The 21,131-nt window shown below is 46.8% G+C and overlaps 1 protein-coding gene across 1 annotated transcript in view; it reads left to right on the top strand.

The window, feature by feature from the left end:
- The first annotated feature begins 6,931 nt into the window (after positions 1-6,931).
- Positions 6,932-21,131, top strand: part of minar1 (membrane integral NOTCH2 associated receptor 1) — a 46,028-nt gene continuing 31,828 nt past the window's right edge. The window contains exons 1-2 of the mRNA XM_069910362.1: positions 6,932-7,130; positions 7,442-9,590. Of these exons, the coding sequence (XP_069766463.1) occupies positions 7,458-9,590 (2,133 nt within the window). The 5' untranslated portion in view covers positions 6,932-7,130; positions 7,442-7,457. The remainder of the gene's footprint in view (positions 7,131-7,441; positions 9,591-21,131) is intronic.

The raw sequence follows: 21,131 nt of genomic DNA, 5'->3' as shown, positions 1-21,131 counted from the left end.
CCCCGTGTCTGTGTGGGCTTTCTCCGGGTGCTCCAGTTTTCTCCCACATCCAAAAGGCTTATGGAATTAGTAGATTAATTAGTTGCATGGGTGTGTTTGGGCAGCATGTGGCACATGGGCTGGAAGCACCTGTTACCGTGCTACATCTCTACAAACAAAATTAAAACCCAGAAGTCGGGATGACTCAAAGTGGTGGGTACTGTGGGTTAATGTGGGAATGGGAGATTCTACTGCAAAAGGTGAGGGTAGAGGGGGGGTTGGGGTGGGTTGTAGGTAGTTAAGGGTGCATAGTTGTTTAAACTGAGCTGTATTTGAGGCCTTCTCAAATGCTCCTTCCTGAGCAAATATCAGCCAGTTGGGTCACTGGACATTTAAAGCAAAGCATTGAGAACATTGAGTCTTTACCTCTGGCCGCCTGGACATCTCTTCCTGCTACAGATTTCAGAATAGAGTCTCTGCTGCTGAAGTGCTGGTGTTAGATGAAGAAGACCGCAGAGCCCACCTCACTGACAAAAGACAAAGGAGGAAAAACCCAACACCCAACCCCAACCAACCAATTCTCCCCTGCAACCGCTGCAACCGTGTCTGCCTGTCCCGCATCGGACTTGTCAGCCACAATCGAGCCTGCAGCTGACGTGGACTTTTACCCCCTCCATAAATCTTCGTCCGTGAAGCCAAGCCAAAGAAAGAAAGAAAGAAGAGATGTACACAACTGTTTGCACAGGGGCACAAACTAAACCGTAGAAATGGGGAACTAGGGTGGAAAGAACATCTGAGGAATCAGATGGTGTTGAGATCAGCGAGTCATTTACAAAGAAACCAGGACAGAAAACAAAACTTTCTTGGAATACTGTAAGTGGAAAAGAGGGGTTGTGGCACAGGTACTGCTTGAAGGCAAGAGGTACAAAACAAGGCAGCTGTCCATAGGAGAATGAGAATCCCTACAGGTGAGTACACAAGGTAATAAGGTTTGGTTTATTGTCCATCAAATAGAGGAAGAGAAGTGAGAGGGTGATTGTTCCAACAAATTTACTGTGCACGCGTATCATTTGTCTGTAAGTGTGTTTGCAGTGTGTTGCCCCGAGGACTGGAGAACTCTGTTTCGCCAGTACAATCAGATGATAAATAAACTTGATCTTGATGATAAAACAAAGATTTCCCTTGCAGTGCTGTTTCACACCTGGGAAATCATGATTTGAATCCAAGTTGTTAGATAGGAAACTCAATGATAATAACCCACAAACTTTTATTACTGCATGATCCACTTTACAGTTACAGTTTATTTTTAAATTTAGAGATAGAGCACTGGAACAGGCCTATCCATCCCATGAGCCCATGCTACCCAAATACACTAATTAACCTACAAACCCCGTAAGTGAAACATGGGAGGAAATCGGAGGAAACCCACACAGGTCATGGGGGGAATACTCCTTACAGACAGCGCCAGATTCAGACCCGGGTGGCTGGCACTGTAATAGCCTGGCACTAACTGTGCCACCCAATGACAGAGCATTGAAAATAATTCCCATTCAATTCTTCAAAAGTGTACGTGGGATTTTTTTCACATACACTTGAGAGAGCTGACAAGCAACTGCATCAGTGCAGTCTGTGTCAGTGTTGCATGGATTTCATGGGGAATTTCAACCACTGAAATTAAGAAGCCAAAATAAATCTAGTGATAGTGGAGGGGCGGGGGGGGGGGGGTAGATGACCTATAATGAGTACATGCCTTTCTTATCCAAAAATGCTAGAAAGGATGGCTTCACTTCTGGATCTCATAATGGAATGCAAAACATAGAGAATACAGAACACAGAGGCAGGCCCTTCTATCCTCTGCGTACTTCATGTGTTTGTCTAGTAGCCTCTGTAGAGGCTTTCTAAGTGACACATGAATACGCAGGTAATTCTGCTTCCACCGCTACCCCTGGCAATCTTGTTACGCACTAATACGAAAGGGACTTTGTTAGCACTAACACAGGGACAGCAATGGAAAATTCACCAGAGAGTGGCAAATTCAAAATAATAGATCTTATTCAACTATTAATCACATAACATTTCTTACTTCTCTCTAAACTTAAACCTGCTTTGGGCAAATGTAAATGGTCATCTTTTAAGGTTCAGCATCATTTTAATCTTGCTTGAAGGTCTTAAATTCTCAGTTAAAAAATAATTATAAAGCACTTTTAAACATTATATCTTCAGGCCTCTTTTACTCACAAGTATGTTTTCCACACAAAGAATCTGCCCTCTTCTCAAAGACAGTGAATGTGGTTATCTTCTTCCACAATGAATTCACAAACCCAGACAAGGGTTAAACAAAGTGGCCAAACACAAAAATTGACCCAGTAGAAATCTTTTCCAAAGGGACTGCAAAGCGGTCTTCATTAATTCAAAATCCCCATATTCTGTGTTCCCCTTTTGCCAGGATAACACACAACAAACAGCACCAATTCTGGTTACTGTACCTCAACCCCGTTTTTCACAAGGTTTCAACCCTTGTATATCCTAGGGTTTTGACTTCTGTGAACCCCAAGCTGAACTTCTCCAAACTGAAAACAAAAGGTCTGAATTTGGTAATATATTTCAAGTCATATGACAGTTACATCATCACTGAGGTGAATCCCAATTCTTGGAAACCACATGACCATCACCATTTCTTCCAAAATTCTGTTCCTTTTTCAAAACCATTCCATATCCATAACAACTAATCTTCAAGATCCTTACGTGGCTTTGATTAAACGAGTAGCAAATACAATTTCAACTTGATTAGTTTCTCCTTGTGTTATGAGCCCAGAGGACTCCAAACCCCAGCAGCAATATTCACCAAGACAAATGGTTAATTAAACAAAAGTTGCTTTTAATTATCTTTAAACATGAAAACAGAATCACACTTTAACTTATCACTATTGACTTACTAGCCTCTTAACCCCCTTCTAATTCTAAGCACACGTGTGTGTAAGTTCAGAAAAGTTCTTTTGGTTCACAGTCCAATCTCATTTCTCCAAGTTCACTGGTTGCAGGCAATTCTTATACTGTGCACAGAATTTAACATTTATAAAGTTCACCAGGCTTTGGTGCTTGAAAGGCAAATGGTTGCCACTCAGGAAAGTTCTTGTCGTTTTTCAGAGAGAGAGTTGTTGTTTGCTGACACCCACAATTGATTTATTTTCATCAGCCACTTCAGAGTCTTGCCGAAAAAGTTTGCCCCATCAGGATTTTCCAGATGATAACCTCTTTCTTTCAGGACATCACAGAATTCCTCTTATTTCAAGTGAAACATTAGACAGCCAGTCCCCTCCTCTTGCATGAACCACAAGGGTTTTGACCAGGCTGAACCAAACACTCACAACCCACCTTCTGAATGGGGTTTTCCACAAGCTTGCCAGCTTGTCCTGTTCCAGTCCCAGCTGTTGCTGCTGACTGTAGAACTGATCTATGTCTCTCTCTCTCTCTGTGAGAGAAAAGCACGTAGCCCTCTTAGAACAGCAAGTTCCCCTCCAGACAACCTGTGGCTCCAACAAGCTCTTTCATTTCTTGCCTCTTTGTAAAAAAATAATCCATTAGTGAAGTCTCTTGGGCGCTCTCCGAAGCTTTTGCAAAGACTGTTGGCCCCAACATGTCTAGCATGAGCAGAACTCCAGTATTTTAAATATGTTATGTATGTGACCTACACCAACAAACCCTGCTCCAATTTATCTCCCAAAAACATATCCATATTCTGTCCATCTAATCTACTTTCAAAGGTAAAGGTTCCATTATTGTCATGTAATACTACATTTAGAATGTAACATACATGAAACACTTTAACTTTGTCTACCATAAGGAAAACACAGTTGAGCACGCCCTCACTGAAATGAGGACCCCAGTGAGGAACGAACTTGCAACCCCTGGCTTATAACCACTCTAACCACTGAGCTATCAGAGCCTCAAAGATGGGTCCACTTTGTTCCTTTCTCTTCCCTTATTTATGTTGGATTTAAATGCAGTGATTTAATTGTGCTCACTCCATAGAACCCAGCACAGCATCATAATCTACCCCAATTTCTAACAACAAAATCTGAACTAACTTCAGCTAACAATTATCTATGGGGATTAACATAAAATATTTTCTGAAGTCTATTAGATATCATCCATTGACAGTTCACTCTGTACTACCTTGGACAACATTCATAAAGAAAATCATTCAAGATCTTCAGTCATAATTGACCTTGTTTCATTATCTACAGATCTGCAAATGGGACTAAAGTGACCAGGCCCATCTCGAGGCTTGTGATTGGATCATTGTAGAAAAAGGATGTTTTCACAGGTAGATTTCTACATAGTAGGGGAATTAAAGGATATGAGGAAAAGGCAGGTAGAGAAGGTGGAGATCATCAGATCAGCCATGATCACATTGAATGGTGGAACAGGCTCGACGGAACAGATGGCCGACTCCTGCTCCTATATCTTATGTTGGACTGATGATCACCTCCCAACAACCACAAACATCTTCAGTTGCTCGGAGAATTCCATTTTTCTCATGATCACCCGTGACATCGGTCTCAGGAATGTTCCACTTGCTCAGGCACGGACTTGGTGTCACGGCCTGTCACTCAAACCTCATCAATGGAATTCACCTTCTTTGTCCAGAGATTGACTGTGACAGTAATGTGTGACAGTAAGATGGGCCATGAGGTACAAAGGATTCCCAAAATGAACATCAACAAACAGTTTATCGACGAGTAGTTGCCTCTTCATAGCACATTGGTGATTTTTAATCTACTTTCCTGGTGAGTTTGAATAGGCTGTTCAAACTACAATTGGTGTGTTCGATTTGTCCCACTATAAGGTTAACTGTTCACTATTAATGCAATTTCCATTGTATCCTGTAGTTCCATGTGCTTAACTATGAAGACAAAATATAGTATTATTGAAGACAAATTAAAAGTGCATGTAAAATGGACACATGCGCACACACGCATTCTCATACACACGCACACACATTCACATGCATGTATCCAAACATGCACACACTCACACATGTGTATGCAAACATGCACACTCAGACACACACGTGTACAAAACCATGCACACGCACATGCAAAAACACACAATTACACACATGTATGCAAATATGCACTCACACACATGTATGCAAACATGCACTTACATATGTGTACATAAACATGCACATATGAAAACATGCACTCACACATGTGCATGAAAACACAGACACATGCTATCACACACAAGTGCACACAAACATGCACACACATGTGTACGCAAACATGCACATACATACAAACATGCACATACTCACACACGTGGACGCAAACATGCACACATAACCGCGCGCGCGCGCGAACTCATGCCTTTGCCCATTCGCCCCCCCTTTATTGACTCCCCGCAACCTTCTGCTTGCATCTTCACTCCCACCATTCCCTGAATCTCCCATCCCTGTCCCCTCAGAGAGAAAGTTCCGAGTCCAGCTCTGTTTACTGTTCAACATTGAGTCCAGTGCAGCCGGCCCTGGACCCATCAGCTGTCGCTGCAAGGATGAGTGTTGGGACAGGTTGCATTCGATAGCCTCGTCTTGCCTTGAATGTGGGGGGTGGGGGGGTCCGGAATTGATAAAGACCGATTAAAAAAAAGGCCACTGGGCTGCGAATCCTTCCGGGAGGGAACCGCTTGGCTCTCAGAGAGTCACCCCTGAAGTGAGGCCGTGTCCGTGGAAAGAATTATGGGCCGTGGAGCCAAGAAGATCGCGGTCCAGGCGAGAGGGGGATGAAAGGCGGACACCTCCACGTTGCTGTTGAGGCGACAGACTGGAAGAAACGCCGGGCTCCTGGCTCCGGCCACGGCCTGGAGGTGCCCACATGCTCCTCAAGGAACGTCGCTCCACACCACCCCGGAGCACCGGGTTTGGAGAGTAACCCGAAGTGACGGTCACGCCACGGGTGGCCCGAGACCGCCAACAGCGCGGTGTCGATATAAGTCACGTCTCTCTTTGACTCAACGTTGTCTTCATCCTATTCCCTAAGCATGTTGCAGCGCTTGGCGAAGAGTAAGTTTCTATGTGCCTGTTCCCCGCAGAACGGGACTGAAACCCCCCCCCCAACAACACCCCTCCCAACAACACCCCCTCAACAACACCACCCAACAACACCCCCCCAACAACACCCCCCCCCAACAACACCCCCCAACAACAGCCCCCAACAACACCCCCCCAACAACACCCCCCAACAACACCCCCTCAACAACACCCCTCCCAACAACACCCCCCCGAACAACACCCCCCAACAACACCCCCCCAACAACACCCCCCCAACAACACCCCCCCCAACAACACCCCTCCCAACAACACCCCCTCAACAACACCCCCCCAACAACACCCCCCCAACAACACCCCCCCAACAACACCCCCCCCCAACAACACCCCCCAACAACAGCCCCCAACAACACCCCCCCAACAACACCCCCTCAACAACACCCCCCAACAACACCCCCTCAACAACACCCCTCCCAACAACACCCCCCCCAACAACACCCCCCCAACAACACCCCCCCAACAACACCCCTCCCAACAACACCCCCTCAACAACACCCCCCCAACAACACCCCCCAACAACACCCCTCCCAACAACACCCCCTCAACAACACCCCCCCAACAACACCCCCCAACAACACCCCCTCAACAACACCCCCCCAACAACACCCCTCCCAACAACACCCCCTCAACAACACCCCCCCAACAACACCCCCCAACAACACCCCTCCCAACAACACCCCCCAACAACACCCCTCCCAACAACACCCCCTCAACAACACCCCCCCCCCCCAACAACACCCCCCTCCAAGCCAAATCATTGGATTGAAAGCCAATGACGTAATGCCGGAGAGAAACAATGTGATTCCGAATCTTTCAACACTATCCACTCCCCGAGCCCGTGGTCGCTCCCTCCACCAAACTGACCGGTCGGGTGGGGGTGGGGCCGAGCGAGGCTCGGCTTTGTTTTTTTTTAAATCGCGGGAGATGCAGGGGTCGAGACAGTCTGTTGGCTGCCCGGCTCTTTTCCCGGGAGTTATTGATCTTTCTTGGTAGCGAATGAATTGTGAAGCAGGGTCTCCGGCAGCGAAGGCAACTGCACACGGTAGGTACGAGGCAAGGGCTTGGGGAGGGACCTAGTGCGCTGGGGGGGGATTGCGTGGTGTGAGCAGGGTGGTGTTGGGGCAAATGCACGGTGTGTGTGTGTGTGTGTGGTCGGCGTGCACCAGGAGTGCAGGGGACGTGCAATTGGGTTTAAATCGGGTACGATGGCTCTTGCAGAGACCGAGGAGCTCGGCGAGCACAGCATTTATTGCTTTGGAACGTGTGTTTTAAGACGAGGCATTTGAGCGAGTTCTAATCCGGAGTCTCATTCATTGGACGAAGGGTGGAAATCAATTTCCTTTCAATCTATAGATCGCGGGCGAGGAAGATGGAAGCGGCGCCGGAGTACTCGCTGTTTCTCGTGCGGATTTTGGAAGAATTGGACGCGAACCGCGGCACGGTTTCCTACCAGGACCTGTGCAAACTGCTGTGTGCCCGCTTTGATTTAACCCATCTGGCAAAGCTAAGGAGCCTTCTGTTTTACACCGCCTGTTTGGACCCCAATTTCCCGGCCACTCTCTTCAAAGAGAAACTGCGGTGCAATGTGGACAACACGCACTCCAAGAAGATCATGATCGCCGCCGATATCGTGACCATGTTTAACCTGATTCAAATGAACGGTGGGGTGGCGAAGGAACGGCTTCCTCATCGGCACCAGCAGAGGGTGAGGAAGAACGAGTCCTTCGAGTCGTGTCGGTCGGACACGGAGATCTGTCGGATGCGCTCCCCGACTTATGCGTGCAGCCACGACCCCAGCGGCGGCGACCACGCCGCTTCCAGGCGCTCCAGCGGCTCGCCCGCATCCGACTCCAAGGACTGCCCGCAGCGCTTCATCTGCACCTCCGACCCCAACTTCTTCCTAGGGATCAGGGATGAGGGGACGCCGGAAAATAACGGCAGGACCACCTCCCTGGATCGGCTGCAGGTCTCCCCGGCTTTCAACGGGCTCGACCCCCAGGACTGCGTCATGCAGTCCACATATTTCCCCATGGACCCGGGTCAAGACTCCAACTCTGACCAAGACTCTCCCACCAGGAAAATGGAGAGGAATGGGACGTTTGATTCCAGCGACGAGGCGTTCACGATCAGCCCCTGTGGGGAGGATTCATCTGTGTTCAACAGCGAGCTTCAGGACATGCTCCCTTGTGTGGGCAAGTTGGCCTCGATGGAGAAGGAATCGGAGGAGAGGGATCACGAGCCACATGTCCAAAACAACTCATCGAGGTTCTCCACTTTCTTCAGTAACAGCTTCGAGATGCCCTACAACAATCCGTACTGTGATACCATCCCGTCCAGTAACCACGAAAAAAGGTATGTCAAGCACGAAAGTTTGGACGACCTGCAGGCCACCACTTATTTTGGCCCAAGTACCATAACGCAGGAGCCCCAGAAACCTGTCAAGCAGAGCAAACCGGCTCCTTGGCTCCTGAAGAGTTGGAGCCTCAACACCGAGCAGGCGGAGGGGAGCGAGAAGTTTTTTGGCGGTGCGAAGCGCCCGGGCGTCGCTCGCCAGTATCAAGGCAGCACCAAGGAGGACTTGGTGGCCGAGGCGCGCCAGCGGCAAGCGGCGGCGGCGGCCGAAGCGATCAGCACCATGGACAGGGCTCAGAGCTACTTCCAGCAGGCGGACGGGACCGTGAACTTCCCGCCGGCCTCCACCGAGCCCGCCGGCCACGCCAACCCCAGGAGGGCGAAGGAGAAGGGCTGCAAGCCGCCGAGTTCAGAGCAGACTTCAAGTGTGGGCACGCAGACGGAGCAAGCGGCCCGGAGTCGGGGGCAAACGGCCGGCCGATGTCCCCGCGCCAAGCCCGGGGAGAAAGGGCCCGTCCGGCAGTCGGACGAGGATTCGGAGGCTCTCAGCGACGACATCAGTGACATTTTCAGATTTCTGGATGATATGAGTGTCAGCGGTTCCACGGGCCTCCTGCAGTCTTGCTACAACAGCAGTGGGTCTCTGTCCCGGTTCCCCAAAGCGGAGGGCGGCAGTCCCGACAAAACCCCAGCTGAAGGCACCAGTCACCAGCCCGAGGCGACTCGGGACAAGCGTCCCAACCAAGTGGCAGACGAGGAGCTGAAGGTCAGCGTGTGTAAGCTGGTGCTGAGGGTGGGCGAGATCGAGAAGAAGCTGCAGAACCTGTCCGGGGTCCGGGACGAGATCTCCCAGATCTTGACCAAACTCGACCACATGGATCAGAAGATCCAGGAGCCGGCGGCGGAGAAAGCCTCGCCGGACATTAACGCCGACAGCCTCCGCGTCAAAGCCCTGAGGAAGAGTTTGTACGTCCGGAGATCATCCAAGTCGCTGACCGAGGAGAACAGTGCCACCGAGTCCAAGATCGCCAGCATTGCCAACTCGCCCCGGGACTGGCGGGCGCTGGGCTGCGGCGGCGGTGGCGAGGCGGGCCAGGGCAAGCGGCAGGGCACGGCGGACAGCAAGGACTGGCAGCGCAAGTCCAGAGAGGTATTTGCATCACCTCCTGCCTCCGATCCCACCGTATCCCCAGAGTGTCCTTTACCAAGAATGGCACGTGGCCAGGTGGGTTGGGAATTGTCAGACAGCTGGGAGAGTGTATAAGGTGCATCGACTTGATGACATTAGAACCCTTTGCTTGGTCGCAGGTTACAAGTCAATAGCGAGATACAAATTTCAGAGCAAGGCAATGAAGCGTTGCAAAAGCACCTGGCCCTATTGAAATTTTTATCAATAGACGTATAATCAACTGCGCGAAAGAGGAATGCATCTCATAAGTAAACGAAAACAGAATCTAGTCGTAGTATAACCAGTTCGACAGGGCGCGCCGATCACCGGCTTTCTGAGACCCTCCTACTTTAAATCTTGCCTGCCTTGCATTCATGCACGGTCTGCAACAATCTTCCCATCTCTGGACACCACCGCTCGCTGGTTGAAACTAAACCGGTGGTGGTTTGCTGTCGGCAGCAAACAGATTAAAACCCTGGCTCCAGTCAGAAAAGTGGGTTCCACCAGTAAGAGTAGCCTCATGTGATTCGAGTTACAGAGGAGGTTGGATCACTTATTAGAACTGCGCGAATGAACATTGTCTTCCAAGGTGAACGGTTAAGAAATTGCTTGAAACTTGTATCAAGAGCGTCAGTGCCCAAACAGTTGTTCAAATCAGGGTCCTGATTGGGGAAGTGGGGTTCTTACAGTGGGGAATGATCAATGGCTCCATTTTCCCCTTCTCTGATCTGCATCCTCCCAATTCATTCAAATGACATTAGCTTTCAGTTGAAACCACGGGATGGAGAACAGATGTAGACAATTGCTGGAGGAGCTCCAGGTCAGACTGGTGGAAAGGGCTGGTCACGTGGTCAATAATTGTTGTGATACAGAATCCATTTTAATTCATGACATGAGTTGTCAATAAGCAGGTCCTCGCAAGAGATGTAAGGAAAAAAAAGGGTGAAGTGACATGAAATTGAAAGTAAAAACATAACGCATCAAAGGCAAAGCTGGGTCCTGCATTCAACGCGCCTAAGGTACAATGAAGGGATGGGGGAGACCTGTGCAAAGTCAGGATCCTATGTGACTCAGAGGGAGAGTTGGAGGTGATATTGGCCACAATGTCACATGGGTTGTAACCTTAGGCTGCATGTTCCATAGCCACATTGGGGCAGAAATGGAGGAGGTGGATATTGAGTCCAGTGCAGATTCACGATGCAGTTCTGTAAGGCATAGACCCCCCCCCCCCCCCCACCAGGGTTGTGGGTTCACTCCCAAGAAATGGTGAGGGTTCCATCAGACTCCAGACCAGCATTACAGATAGTGAAGTGGGACTGTGGGTTCAGTAAGTAGTGGTGGGTGGGAGGGGGGGGGGTTATTGTTGCAGTTCCCAACTTCTACCTCTTTTTGCCAAAGATGATATAAATATTCTGGTTAAACCTCAAATGTATTCATGGTGGAAGAAAATAATGTTCCTGGATCTACAAGAGCTTAATGTGTTCAACCACAAGGACAGGGTGGACCCCTTGAGCCTTGAGGACAGAGGTGTGATTTAATTAGAACAGAACACACACAGCCCACATTGAAAGCAAACAAAAATTCTTCTACTTGCACTTAATAGATACCCCTATCCCATTCACATTCCTGTGTTTATCTAGAAGCCTCTTAAATGCAACTACTGCACCATCCCCTTACAGGCACCTGTGTAAAATAGATGCCTCATGCATCTCCTTTAAACCTCCTCCCTCTCTCCTTAAACACATGACCTCTCATGTATGATGGGGAAAAGATTCTCACTGTGAACACTATTGAAACCTCTCGTGATTGTATAAACCTCTATCGGGTCTCCCTCAGCATTTTTCACTCAAGTGGGTCTTTTAAGTAACAAATGAATTTGAGAGGGTGGATACAGAGAAACTGTCTCCTCTGATGGAGAAATTCAGAAGCAAGAGACTAATTACAGAGACATTCAGGTGAGATAATACTGAGGATCATTTAAATCTGGAGCTCTCACTCCATAAACAGATTAAAATTTTTTTAGTGCAAGACTGAGGAGTGGGAATAAAGAGCAAAGGCAAATAGTTGATCTGCACAGTAAGATGGAGCAGGTGTGCAGAATCAACTATGGAATGGCTTGAATATCTGGGGCAAGGAAATACTGTTGCTGTATTCAAGTCACAGCTTTTCTGTTTGGAGATTATTCTTACCAGATAGTTGCCTGATGTGGCTCTTATCTGACCATGATGACTGACAGAATTTTGATTTAAAAAAATATATATATACATATCTGAGATATTAAAGTCTTTGTCAGGCTTAATCATTTTTGCTGTGTTCAATGTATTCTGTCTCGATTTGGCATTGTCCAAGTTGAACTGACTGGGCTGAGTGTGGAAATTTATTATAATGGGACTCTGGGATGACACCAAGCACTGATAACTCTGCAGTTAAAGTGGGCTGATAACATGGTAATTATTTCTGGAAGGCAGAGAGCAATAATTTGCTAACGTAACATCATTTTTTTTCATTGTTTGGAAATAACCTATAACAGGCCTGGTTCAGATGGTGTTGTATATTTGGGGGTAGATCACGGAAAAACAGGAATTGGAAGGGACATGGGAGAAACTCGGGGAAGTTGCAAACTGGGCGGAGGTACCATGCAAATTTCTGGAGCTGAGGCTGGCTTGTCTCAGGGCCACCTGAGGCATGGATCTATAAAAAAGTGGTTCAGGAGTTGATGGATTGGTTTTAATTTGCAATATTCTTTATTTTTTGAGTAACGTTCCCTATTTTTTCAAGCTGCAATGTGAATGTGCCTGGTTTTTGGAGAATACTTCAGTGCTTCACTATGTGAATAAATCCAGGCAAAGACCTCAGCTCTGGATCCAGACGTTAGATTGCTTCCAGCATTGCCTAGGATGAGATGTTGGCCTGGTACAATTGCTTGATTTCACACTCTCTGCCCCCTGATTGCCCATATTTCATCAATCCACTTTAATCATAACCCTTGCCTTATTCTGCCACAAGCTGATGCATTGCTTGACTCCTGTCACACTCACATCCACATGGTGCTGCTTACACTGGGACAAACAGTCTTTTCAACAGGTGGTTTCATGAATGCGAATTGGGGATTATGATAGGCCACTTCAAGGTGAACCCAAAAATAATCTCAGATTTGTTGCATCACGTGGGAAGTTGGAGAAACATTGAATTGACGCTGACACATTGCATTAGTTCAACCGACCTAAAGATGCTTCGCTGCTGTTTTTCATTTCTACTCAGCGTCTGATGCTTCTTGTGTCAGTGTCCGACAATAGTCGGCCGGCATTGACAGATTCCAGTTGCCCTGATACCGCTTTCCTGTGATCACCATGTCCTGGTAAAACCTTTCATCCTGTTTGACACTGACCGCACCAAGATCAGCAGGGAAGAAGTCCAATTGCGAAAGCAAAAAAAAAAATTGAATTTTCAATGACATGGTTTTGTCTGCTTGAAGTAGACTTAAAATATGACAGGAAATCACAAAAATTGGTTATATCTAAAAAGGCACCTGATAGGAAATTATTAGGGTGATTTTCATGATCCGCAGCCCAAAATCTGTAAAATACACCCAGAAGTGTTCAGGAAGAAAAATCTTTGTTGTCTAGTGTTTTGAAACATTACATGTCATGCTCACAGATGTTCATAGGAGGAGGTGATGCCCACAATTTTTTACATCAGTAATGGAAACAATGAGCAAATGCAGCACAGGAACCACTGAAGACAATGATCTCCTCATTCCCAATCCTCCTCCTCACATCCTACATCCCCTCAACTGCAATCACTTCCAATGGTTTGAGTAGACTCATCTGATGTTCTCCACGTCTCCCACCTCATTACAACCCTACCTCGACATTGCTGATTCGCGTCAGGTAGCTAAAAACTGTAGCCCAGCTCGCCATTAGTTGCAAGTGGCGGGTTGCTTCAGATCAGAAGTATAGACGGATCTACTCATTTCCTCACTGAAGTTCAGTGAGTAGAGTGGTCCCATGGAGAATTGCATGAGATGCGGTCTCCTGCTGAGGCCTTTCCACCTTCTCCCTTTACCAGAACATTGGCCAAGTCTCTGCTGTTCAGTCATATCCGTATCATTTTGTGCCTAAAGGGGGGAATGCTTCCTTGAGCATTGTCTCATTTGCCCAGAAGGGTAAAGTGAAAATAAAGACCTACAGCACAAAACACATCACTCTCTGAAGATTGTACCACAAGGACGAAAAACAGGAATGGGTCATGTGGAGATGTGAAGAAGATAATTTACTTCAGCACCACTTTCCTGCACAGGTATTCCTCAAAATCTATTGATCTCCTCAATGAACATGCTTAGCACCTCTTAGGGAGGCAGACCTCTTAGGGAGAGAATTCCAAAGTTTCACATTCCTGCTGGATGACAGAATTTCTTCTTATCTCAGTCTTGAATGGTTGACTCTTATTTTGAGACTGACCTTTAATACCAAACACACCGCCAGGGAAATCTCATCACCACATTGACCTTGACTTCATAAATTTCAGGGAGATTACTTACCACTCTTGTAAAATCAGGGGAATCTCCCCAACCTCTTTCCATAAGAGAAATATTCCCTTTTTGGAAGCAATCTGGTGAACTCTATCTCTAGCAAGTTTATCCTTATTTAGGAAGGGAGACCATTCATATAATATTTCAAGAGCACTCCTCATCAGGGCCATAAATTAATCCCTGCTTTTATCAAACCACTGCCAACACACCATTTACCTTCTGAAATGCTTGTTATATCTGCATATATCTTGCGATATTTTCCATGTCACATTAACAAGACACTCGTCCCTCTGAACACCAATAATATTGAGTGTCTCACCATAAAAAAGCACTCCACCTCTCTACTTTTTTTTTACATTCTCTTCCATCTGCCATGCCCTTGCCCTGCCTCATTCTCTTGAAGCCCCTACTGCATTCTCCTCACCACCCACACTGCCGCCCAACTCCGCATAATTAAATGAAAACTTGGATACACGGCACTTGATCCCTTCTTGAAAATCATTGCCCTGAGATTGATCCTTGCATCCCACCAATCAAATTGATGTTATTTCTACTCTTTACTTCTTGTCCATTAATTAACCTTTAGTCTACATTGATATATTAGACCAAAGCGTATGTACTCTAATTTTACTTCAAGGCTCCCTATTGAGGTGTGAGACCAGCTCAGTGTACCAATAAGAAAGTCGCCAATGCAATCAGTAGAAGCAGATTTCTTTGCAATTTTATTGACTCAACCGTGCCTGTAACAAATTTGTTACTTTCCACTCTAACAGCATCTTACCAAAGGGATTCTGAAAGTCTGAGTATATCACATCCATTCATTTCCCTTATCTACAATCTCAAAAAAAGGATTTATCATGGACAATACCTCTTTCATAAATCCATGTTGACTTTACCCATTCTTACTACATTATTGTTTTTGTAGCATTGAGTAACAGAATCCAATTCTTCCTTCAACAAACCCAAGCAGTTTCATCATTTCCACCCTTCCTAAATCAGACATCTGCAGGAACTGTTCAAGGATCTATGCAATTTTGAAAGATGAAACCACCATATCCATTATCTCCATCACTACCTCTTTCTCAACCTCGGGATACAAGTTTTCAGATCCTGGGGTTTAATCAAGTTTTGATCTCATTTGTTGCTCCTGTCCTATTTTAGTTAGCAATTCTCTCAGTTCCTCACTCACAATCGACAGTTCTCCCCTATTCTGTAATGTTGATATTTGTTGATTTGGGCGGCGCGGTTGGCGCAATGCCTTTACAGCCTCAGCAATCGGGACCCGGCTTTGAATCCCGCACTGCCTGTAAGGAGTTTGTACCTTCTCCCCGGGTCCACATGGGTTTTCCCCGAGGGCTCTGGTTTCCTCCCACCATTCAGAACATACCTGGGGTTGTAGGTAAACTGAGCGGCACGGACTCGTTGCTGTATATCTAAATTAAAGAAAAATTCTCCACCATTTTATTCCCCTAGATAATTTCTCCTGATCCCTTCTCTAAGTCACTCCTATTAACTTTCACTGATTTGTTTTCGCATCCAAAAATCTTGGCAGATTGTAAAAGATTTTCACCAGTTCACTCTCTTTGTGCGTTCTCCTTCCTTATCAATTTTCAGCCTGCTATTACTGAAATCTGAAATGTTTCCCATACTGAAATTTATTTAAAATCTTTCCTCAATCTTCTCTTGTTATCCATGGTTGGACTACTGGGATAAAGCACATTTGAGGGACATTTATTTGTTCTAATCTGTACATTTGGGTGTTTTTTTTTAGATGTTACCCATTGCTTGTTTGCCGTCATACTTATCACAGCCAAATCTTGACTCATGCTTTCAGAGCTTGCTCTGTATAGATTTGAGACCCTTTGAACTAAATTACTTTCAATCAACATTTTAAATTCTGTGATGCGATTATTCTTTCCGAAAGGCCCCATAGCTATCAGATGATCTCATTGCACAAAACTAAATAGAATATTGCCTGATCACTCAATAGCTCTCTGACGTGTAGATCTAGAAAACTATTGCTTGCACACTTCATGAATTTGTTCTTCTCACTGTTGCTGTTAATGTGCACAGTCCATGAGTAGATTAATGTCTCCCATGGCAATAGTGTTATATTCATTACAAGGAGCTCAAATGTCTTGATTATGCTTGTTCCACATTCTGATTGCTTATTAGAAACCTATATATTTTTTCTGCACCAAAGAGTTTCTTTGCTTCACTAATTCCACTCCTTGATTTTCTGATTCAAGCCTTTTCTCTTCACAGCCTTTATCTTCTGGTTTATCATCAGTACCATCTCATATCCTTCGGTATCAAGGAACATTTAATTCCCCGTCTTGGTCATGTTATCACCACTTGGCAACTTGGGAACTTTAGAGCACCTTGCCATTACAGTAGCGGATATCAAGCAAATTGAGACATGGCATCATTTATTTGATTGGACACCCACCAATTGCCTCTCATGGACCACCAGGCAATCCATAGCTGGCCAGTCACAGTGCAGTGTGGACCATCAGCAGAGAAGTGATACACCGCCAAAATCTGTAATCACACATCTGATCCATCCCTCACTCTATCATCAGATCAGGCATGGGGTTCAGTGAGAAGGGTGTAAGAACATAAGAACGAGCAGGTGGCCCATTAAGCCTGCTCCTCCATTCACGAGATCATGGCAGATCAGGCCACGGACTCAGCTCCACCTGCCTGCCTATTGCCCATAACCCTTCACTCTTCTACCATGCAAAGATCTATCTAGCTCCCTCTTAAATATATTTAGCGAGGCAGCCTCTTCTGCTTCCTTGGGCAGAGAATTCCACAGATTCGCGACTCTCTGGGAAAAGCAGTTCCTCCTCATCTCTGTCCTAAATCTACTCCCCTGAATCTTCAGGCTATGTCCCCAAGTTCTCATTTCACTTACCAGTAGACACAACCTAACTGCCTCTATCTATCCATTTCACAATTTTACATGTTTCTATAAGATCCATTCTCATTCATCTGAATTCCAGTGAGGACAGTCCCAGGTAACTCAGTCTCCCCTTGTAGGCTAATCCTTTCATTACTGGGAGCATCCTGGTGAACCTTCTCTGCACTACCTCTAAAATCAAGAAAGGAGACAAGGATCCTTGCCCACTCATTTAACCTATCTGCAGATTCTCTGCATCCACCGGACATTGAATTTTATGTCATCAGCAAACCGCCACGCCACACACTTGGACCTCTCTTCATTGTTAATGCACCTCGTGAATAGTTGTGGGCCTATTTCCAAACGCTGTGCGCACCACTCCCCTCTGATTGCCAACCAGGGAAACACCCATTGATCCCAACTCTCTGCCTTCCATTGGTTAACAATCTTTTAACCATGCTAATACTTCATGCCGAATTCCATCCATCCTCATCTTATGGATAACTCTTTTATGCAGCCTCTTTGCAACTTGCGCATCACTTCTTTAAATGTTAATCATTATCTGTCCACTCTCATTGCTCTTGATATGTTTTCCCAAACAACTACAGCCATCTCTCCTCTCGTGCTTCCAAAGTTTTCTTAGAATCCTATTTTGCAATGAATGAAATCGCTTTTAAACTCAATGTCTCATTCTGTATATTAGAGTCAGTCATAGACTCCACCAATGTGTGGGCTGAAGGGCCTGTAGTGTGCTGTAATGTTCTATTAAACCAGACTCTTTTCCCAAGGTATCCACGTCTGTAAATTCCAAATTTGGCTGATGCCATGTTTCAGAGCTCAGCCCATAGCTTTCTGCGTCACGCCATTCCACATGCACATGTAGAGATTTTCACGTGTAAGTGTGTGTGCGCATGTGTGTGTAAGTATGTGTGTGCATGGGTATGTGTGTGTTTGCGCGCGCGCGCGCATGTGTGTATGTGTGGGTGTGTGCGTTTGTGTGGGAGCATGTGTGCATCTGTGCACGCGCAGGTGTGGGTGTGTGCGTTTGTGTGGGAGTGTGTGTATGTATGTGCGTGGGTGTGTGCGTTGGTGTGGGAGTGTGTGTGTGTATGAGTGTGGGTGAGTGCGTTTGTGTGGGAGCGTATGTGTGCACATGTGCATGTGCTCACATGTGTGTGGGGGGGAACGTGTGTGCATTTGTGTGCGCGCGCATGTGTGCACGCGCCTCGGTATTTGGATGTGTGCATTTGTGTGGGAGCGTGTGTATGTATGTGTGTGGGTGTGTGTATGTGTTTGGGTGAGTGTGCTTGTGTAGGAGCGTGTGCATGGGTGAGTGTGTTTGTGGGAGTGCATGGGTTGGTGTGTTTGGGAATTTGAGTGTGGCCGTTGATGCAATGTGAGTATTCATTGATGCACCTGAAGAAGGAGTGTTGATGTCTCACTATTTCCCAAGGACATTTTGTGAAGTTATGAGCAGGAAACTCCAGGAAATTTTGCCCGGGATGACAAGGTGCAGATATTATAATGACATCTTCAGCTTTGCTCAGATGCTATAGGAAACATAGCGTCGGTGCAACAAAGCAGTCTTGCTTGCCTGCTCTGATTACCACCTTCGCTTCTCTTCTCCACTGATTGCTCCTCGATGGAGTGAAATGAGTTATGTTTCCAGAAGAGTCTCTGCACCTTGATTATTGGTGGCCAATCACACGTCATCAAAGTGTTCCTTGCTTTGGATTTCCATGGATAATTTGGCACTGACCACCTGTGCCTTCTTCCAGCCAATGCCTGTACCTTTTCTGTCTCCTCCGTCACCAACAACCTTTGTTGTTAGGTCCTCATGCCTCTATCATAGAGTTGGACAGCTTGGAAACAGCCTTCGGCCCATCTCATCCTGCCTTCCTAAGTTGGACAAACTTTCGGCCCATGTTGCTCATGTGCCTCAACCCTCTAAGAACAGAGCCATAGTCAAGGGAACCTCCACATTTTGTTAATTTAGAGATACACCACAGTAACAGGCTCTTCCATCCCCTATGTGACCAAATCAGCCTACCAATCCCATGTGTCATTGGAGTGGAGCACCCGGAGTAAACTCACCCAGGTCACTGAGAGAAGGTACAAATGCCTTCCAGACAGCGGTGGATTCGAACCAGGGTCACCACCACTGTAACAGTGTTGCGCTAACTGCTACACTAATCGTGCCACCTCTTTTCCAATGTATTCCTCCTCCTCCAAACATAATTATTGAAAGCTAATACTGTTGAAGCTCTCTTTCTCTCCCTTCCTGTCTTAATTGACCCCCCTGCATTCTGATCATTGCAGCTGCCCCACTGGAGATTTACTTAGGACCTTCTCTGAAACCACTTCGCACAGTGACCCCACCCCGCCACCACAATCTTCCAATGGGCAAACTAGGGATAGCGTAGCAGTCTGCGCAATTCTATTACAGCGCCAACGATCGGGTCCTGCGTTCGAATCCTGCGCTGTCTGTAAGGAGTTTGTACGTTTCCCCCCCCCCCCGTGTCTGCATAGGTTTTTCCTGGGAGCTCTGGTTTCCTCCCACTGTTCGAAATGTGCCAGGGTCTGTCATTCAGTTGGGTGTAATTGGATGGCATGGGCTTGTGGGCTGAAATGGCCTGTTACTGTGCTGTATGTCTAAATTTAAGATTAAAAGATCTGTTGCTTCCTGAAATAGGGCAGCATCTTCACTCACTTGGTAACAGGTGGCTCTCGACAACTGGAGTGAAGGAGGTTGAGGGTTGATCTGTTATAAGGCTGGGTAAAATCTTCTTCTTATGGTAGGGAAGGGGCACCAAATATAGAAGGGCTCCGATTTACAGGGTCAGGGTGAAAGGAAGAGGGTTTAAAGGTAATCTGATGGGAAAATATTTGGCACAGAGAGGGGTTGATATCTGGAGCCAACTGCCGGTGGAGATGATGGAATCAGACATAAGCACTTAAGAAGCATTTAAACGGGCACCAGATCAAGCAAAACCTAGAGGGATACAGACCGGATGGGATTGCAAAGATGGGGGAAAATGGTTGGCATGGACATGGAAAACTAAAAGGCCTGTTTCTCTTCCACGCAACTATCTCTCACTCTATCTGGGACAGAGATACAGAGGATGGGGGATCTGTATTCTCATTGTTGCCACTAGCCGATTAACCCTCGATTCTGCTCACAAAAGGTGAGGCCTCGTGCCAGACTCTGCGTGCGGGGACTCAGAGTGAGCTTGAGTTCTTAGCCTCTTTTAAACTGCAGCACCTGGGCGGTCCTCCTGGGACCCGGGTGCGATGACTGGGGTAAAGGGGTTGGAAGCACCTTTTAAATTGCAGGGGGGTGGACCCATTAAATTGCAACCCGGCCTTGCAATGACGCGTCACGTATTCACCATAAGTACCGCTGGATGTTCAGTTGCTGGCTGCCCGGTGACGCGCTGACGTCACCGGAATAAGCGGATCGGCCATTTTCATTTTCAGATCAACTGGGTTCCCCGACTACCTCTGAGGTAGGTCAGGGACCCGGTTGGATTCTGACGGGATTGACCGGGTCAGACCCTTTCTAACTGGGGCACTAACTGGGAAAATTGCCCCGGTTTACACGGCAGTTTGAAGGGCCTCTGGCCTCAGGAGGAGGACGAGGAGGGTCAGATTTAGTGAGTGCTGGTTGAATGAGGAATGAGAAATGATCGTTGAGGGCTGGCACTGAATGTTCATTCGAAAACTTTTCATCATTATCTTCCTCCCACCAGAATCTTGTTGGAGTTCAACTGGCGCATTTTGTTCACCTGGCAATGGACTCCAGATATGGCAGTGTCCAGGTGGTGAGAGCTCTTCACAGAGACCAGACGAGCAGCAGGAGACGGATGTTTTCAGGATAATGTTCAGCCCATAGGAATTGGTTCCAGTCAGGTTCAAAACTGGGCTGGGATGGGTTGTGTGAAGCACAAAAGTCTGCAGCCACTGTGATTGAAGTAAAAGCACAAGGCTGGAGAAACTCAGCAGGTCAAACAGTGCACGTCTTAAAGATACATAACCAATATTTCAGGCTTGAGCCTTTCATTCCTCGATGAAGGGCTCAAGTGCGGAACGT

This window comes from Narcine bancroftii, chromosome 14 (genome assembly GCF_036971445.1).
Source record: "Narcine bancroftii isolate sNarBan1 chromosome 14, sNarBan1.hap1, whole genome shotgun sequence".
In the NCBI taxonomy this organism is placed as follows: Eukaryota; Metazoa; Chordata; class Chondrichthyes; order Torpediniformes; family Narcinidae; genus Narcine; species Narcine bancroftii.
This window is presented reverse-complemented; position numbering and strand designations above follow the sequence as displayed.